Below are 5,277 nucleotides of genomic sequence, written 5' to 3' on the forward strand. Positions count from 1 at the left end.
TCTCTTTGGCTTCTTTCCCCTTGGAATTGTTGCACAGAATCTTCCTCTATCGTCTTTACCTCACTCGATCTTCGGTTAATCGTGAATAAATTTATATGTATTCGAATCGGAGATGTAGATGAAGTGTGTTAATCACATACATATTTGAATCGGGCACGTGTAGGCTAGCATGACTGAGCTGGAAAGCCACCCAGTAGCACATGTAGGCTAAATTATTTTATTTTTCTCTTTACGATATGATCCAACCAAGAAAATATATCAAAATTCATCAAATTATGGGAAGCAAGAAAAGAAAATGTATTATTCAGAGCCAACCAACTCTCCATATTGATTTTTCTGATATGTGGAAGCAAATATGTCCAATTCTATACACCAAATCTACAGCCAAAACAAGAGTTTGAAGTTGGCATGTAAAAAATGAATTCCTAGCTTTTCTTCTTCCTTTTAATCAACTTGTTAAGCAGAAGCTGGTGAAAATGGATGATTAATCAACTGTCGGGGGGGAATTCGGTGTTTTTCAATGGAAATTTTGCTGCTCGGACCATGGCCAAAACCCTTGCTGTTCATCGACTCCATTGAACATGTTGCACAAGCTCTCTTCTTGAACCACTTGGTCGAGTTTTAGGCATTGGAGGTCTGGTCTTGATGAGCCTTGGAGAAGCTGAGTCATGCTTGTCGGCCTTGTGAAAAGCTGTTTACTGCTCATCAATGGCGTTGTTGCAGTTCTGCAGATATCTAAGTTGATGTCATAACTGTTATCGCTTCCGTTTTGGCTCCATGAACCCTCGTTTTCTTTCTTGATGCTGATGATTTCATTGGAATCTCTGGTTTTCAAAGCCAACAACTACACAGCACTAGTATATCAATGGAGAGAAACATGAATAGAAGACAACTTATATGTATATGTGTGTGTATATATATATATAGATATTACCTCAGCATTAAGTTTGTTGTTTTGAGCTTGAAGGGCGTCGTTATCAGCCTTGAGAGCATCAAACTCTTTCTTCAAGGCATCATAATCTTTCTCCAATTGCTTGGTTTTCCACCTAGCCCTCCTGTTTTGGAACCAAATGGCAATCTGCCTCGGTTGCAGCCCCAAGGCCTTAGCCAGATGAACTTTTCTCTCGGGTTCGAGCTTGTTGCCTAGCTCGAAATTCTTCTCCAGTGCTTTCACTTGTTCCAAATTCAGTCTCTTCTTCTTCTCCCCTAGATGTGATCCATCATCAGACAATTCATCGTCTCCATGCACTTCCTCCAACTTGTCCACACCTGAGAACGACACTGATCTCTTCATCATAAACGGCGCACCACCACCAACACCGCCGCCGCCGCCGCCGCCGCCTATAGATCCAAATTCCAAACAACATAAACACACACAAAAAAACGAAGAGAATATATATATATATAAGAGAGAGAGAGAGAGAGATAGATGGAAGAGAGAGGGAGGAAGAAGGGAGGAAATGGAAGAGATGGGGAGGGCAAGTTGAGGGAGGGGAAGGGAGATGGTCATCGTGTTGATCTTCATGGGATTGGAACATGAAAGCATGAGGGTGGAAAGCCATTAGAGAGGATGAAGATTGATCAATGATTATTCATGAAAAGGCTAAAGGAAGGGATTATAAGGACTGAGCTCTCAAATGATTAAATCATAGGAAGAAGACACGGTAGGGAAGGGGTGGTGATGGGGTTTCAGAGAGACTGAATGACAGCGATTTTTAGGTTGACAGTGAGAGAAAGAAACATGCACAGAGTAAACGAAGGGTATGCATCCCCCCTCTCTCTCTCTACACATGGTGCTATATAGTACACATAATTTTCAACGGGAATGTTACTTTTTTTTTAAAACGAAAGATTAGATTTGTAAGATATAAATTCATTATTAATCGTTAAAAAAAATTATGACGTATGAACCAAACAACTTCAACAATTAATTGATTATTTTTATTATTTGAAATTTTGAATTAAAGTATTACATATATAGATATATCAACATTTAATATCAAATAATAAAAATATTTTAAATAAATATTATTTAATATTAACCTTAAAACTACCTTTATAATCACCAAAAAAAAATATTCAAAATAAAAAAATTCCTCAGTCTTACAGTTAAATTGTTTTACAGTTTAAGCCAAGCTAGCTCTTCAATGTTTGATTATGGAGATTAGGATCACAATAAATACATTATTAGGATTAAGAAATTCGATTGATCAAAAACTTATTTTTTTTATTTTTTGGTTGTTAACAAATTTGACTTAATTTAACTCGATTAAAAAATATAAATAAAATTTGAGTTTAAAAATAAGATTTCAATAACTCAAAATTTTAGTAATGAGTGGATTGGTTTTCAAGTTCGAATCAAGTCTTTCAATTCTAAATGATATATGTATATCGCATATGAAAATTATGTTGAAATCTATATGTATATTATATATAGTTATAGGAAACCGTTTCAATTAGAATCAATTAGTATCATAACATTATAGATATTAATTTAAATTGAAACTCGAATGGTTTGACTCGGATCGAATGTCATAAACTCGATTTGGAAAATTTTCAAATAAAATTTAAGTTATAAAATAGGACTATTCAATTCTACTAACTTAGTAGTATCAGTTCAAAACTTTCTTAATTAATTAACATCAAATAGTCTGGCGTAATTACAAGATAGTACCAGTTCAAAATTTTCTTAATTAATTAACAACACGCACTGCAAACGTAACTATTTGAACTCAAGACTTATGAGGAAGATATTATTCTCTTTTACCACTGAAGTCATGAGTTCGAAATAACTTAATTATTTTGATAGGTATTGCTTGATATATTATATTATTAAAGAAACTGATATAAAATAAATCACAATCCACAGCATATGATTGTATCAGTTGTCAATGTAGGAGAAGTTGCAGTGTCACATTAGTTGTAAGCAGAAGTAAGAAATCAATGGTCATAGTTTCAATAGTCATATGGTGGTTGATTAATGGACAAAATGCAATGAGAAAGCAATCTTGAGGTTCAGAATATAAAATTCATCAAATCAGACATAGAACCTTTTTATTTATTACACAACAATATCTTCTTCTGTCATCTTTCACCGATCCCACCACAAAAACAAGTGTTTGTAATGTGACGATCAAATTTCAATACCAATTATGGGGTGAAATTATTCGTCAATTATTCAAACATTCTTTCACATCCCCAGTAACTCATCACTGTGAATAACATGATAAAAAAGCACAACTTAAACCTTAAATAAGAAAAAGGTTAGAATTCACTTGCACAACGTAATTTTTTTTTTAATTTTACAGAAATTTAGAACTGTTGGATGAGTGAAAATAAATGGTTGAGATTGACTCTTTTTTTCCTGTTAATATCTTCTCATTTCTTACTGTTAATCTCAGTCATCTATTTTTACTGATCAATCAATCTAAATCTATGTAAACTAAAAAAAATTACATTAGGTAACATGATCTTATCCCAGTAATACAAATAGGATCATATAAAGGAAAACACTTTTGGTTTATATCTATCAATACTAACATAAAATTAAATATAACGATGATGAAACGTTGACAAATAGATTTTATCATAATTCAAATGTGATCTATTTGGAGTAATTACTAACATTTATCAATATTAGAAAACTAGTACGATGGTCCAAATTAAGATTAGATCAATAAAATAATCAAATAAACGTCAATTGAGGAGATACACAATTTCAACCCTAAAATAATATACTACAAGAGTAAATAAAATGTATTACGACACGAGAGCATACAAAAAATATCCATTGTTTTAATAAAAATAAATAAAAAATTATTAAACAAAATAACACTAAAACTCAAATATGTAAAAAAAAAAAAACTAAAAGAAGATGAAGGAAAACACAATAACAGTAATAACAAAATATGAGTGATAAACGGTTAACCAAAGACCAACGAGTAGGACTTTTCATATTTATAAATCCTAAGAAAAAAATTAATTGCATTTTTTTATTATTAAGACTATTTATATTTTTAAATAGTTAATTAAAACTTATTTTGGTTCGTGTATATTATTTTTTAATAAATATACTAATATTTTATATTTTTATATATTTTCCTTTATCAAATTATTGAACATAAAGATTTTAAACCATTCTAATTTTAATTTAAAACATTATATATTAATCTTTATATGATGTAAACTACATAATATGTATAAAAAATAAAAATATATTTGTTATAGTTGAAAATTAATTGGGTTAATTAGGGAAAGATCCTTTTAATTCTTGTTGTTATTTACCATGTCAGAAGTTAACTTTTGAGTTTTAAATAGTTTTTTTGTTAAACTATTGATATTCAATATATTAATTGATTAATATGGATCAAGTACTACAAAGATCGAATGTGGGAGTGACTCTTCTAACCCATTTTACATCTTTCGCAAATGACAGGATTTAAACTCATAACCTTACTTAAAGGATTTAGTATATTATTCTACTAGATTAATTGGTTATTGATTGATCTTTAAATAAATATTTTTAGTTGCCCTTCTGATTTTATGGCTTTGCTCTTATTAATCTGAACCAACCCACATAGTACATTTAGCTTTGATAGGTGAGTTTCACAACAAATTTTTTTTACATATATACTACCTCGAACTCGAGACCTACTTACTATTTGAATCAACCTTGTTAGTTGATCTTTAAATAATTTGATTAGTAATAAAATACTTCTTTTTATTTGAAAATAAAGGGGGGAAAGTTGGGCAAATATGTTGTTTCACTGGCCACGTGTGATGAAGAAACTTGGGCAACATGGAAAGTGGAGAATCCAAGGAGGGAAAATAATATAAAAAAATATGCATTGATATTAGGAGTGATCCCACAAACATTCATACATGGTGGAAACCTTTGTTTAATTTTACTTTGTAAAATGTTGGAAATTTTGGTTAAATAATAATATTAATTAATCATTGAATTAATGTAAAACCAAAGTGATTAAATTAATGTAAAAGATTAATTTAAACTTAGTTAAAAAGGCCTGAGGTTGACTTAATGCAAAACATAAATTAATATTGTATATCTCCATTTTCTAAAAGGTCTAAGCACATTTTAGTTTCCAAATTATACTATATATTTTAGATATGTTTTATATATTAATAAATATTATTGATTGGATTAATTAACCGTTATTCAACATTGATTAAACTTGATTTTTATTTTTTAAAATATTAAAAGTTATTTAAACTTTCTACACTATTAAAAAAAATTAAAGTCAAGTGTGGTCATCGATC

General features: G+C 30.2%; 1 protein-coding gene across 1 annotated transcript; it reads right to left on the minus strand.

Annotated features, from left to right (window-relative positions):
• Window positions 1-279: 279 nt before the first annotated feature.
• On the minus strand, window positions 280-1,365 carry LOC120157321 (homeobox-leucine zipper protein ATHB-20-like). Its single transcript, XM_039168488.1, has 2 exons — window positions 935-1,365; window positions 280-844 (listed from the first exon to the last, which is right to left on the minus strand). Exons 1-2 carry the CDS (start codon window positions 1,295-1,297, stop codon window positions 518-520), a joined length of 690 nt encoding a protein of 229 aa, XP_039024419.1. The 5' UTR covers window positions 1,298-1,365; the 3' UTR covers window positions 280-517.
• Window positions 1,366-5,277: the final 3,912 nt, after the last annotated feature.

The sequence above is a fragment of the Hibiscus syriacus genome, unplaced genomic scaffold, assembly GCF_006381635.1.
Source record: "Hibiscus syriacus cultivar Baekdansim isolate YM2019G1 unplaced genomic scaffold, ASM638163v2 tig00111244_pilon, whole genome shotgun sequence".
Classification (NCBI taxonomy): Eukaryota; Viridiplantae; Streptophyta; class Magnoliopsida; order Malvales; family Malvaceae; genus Hibiscus; species Hibiscus syriacus.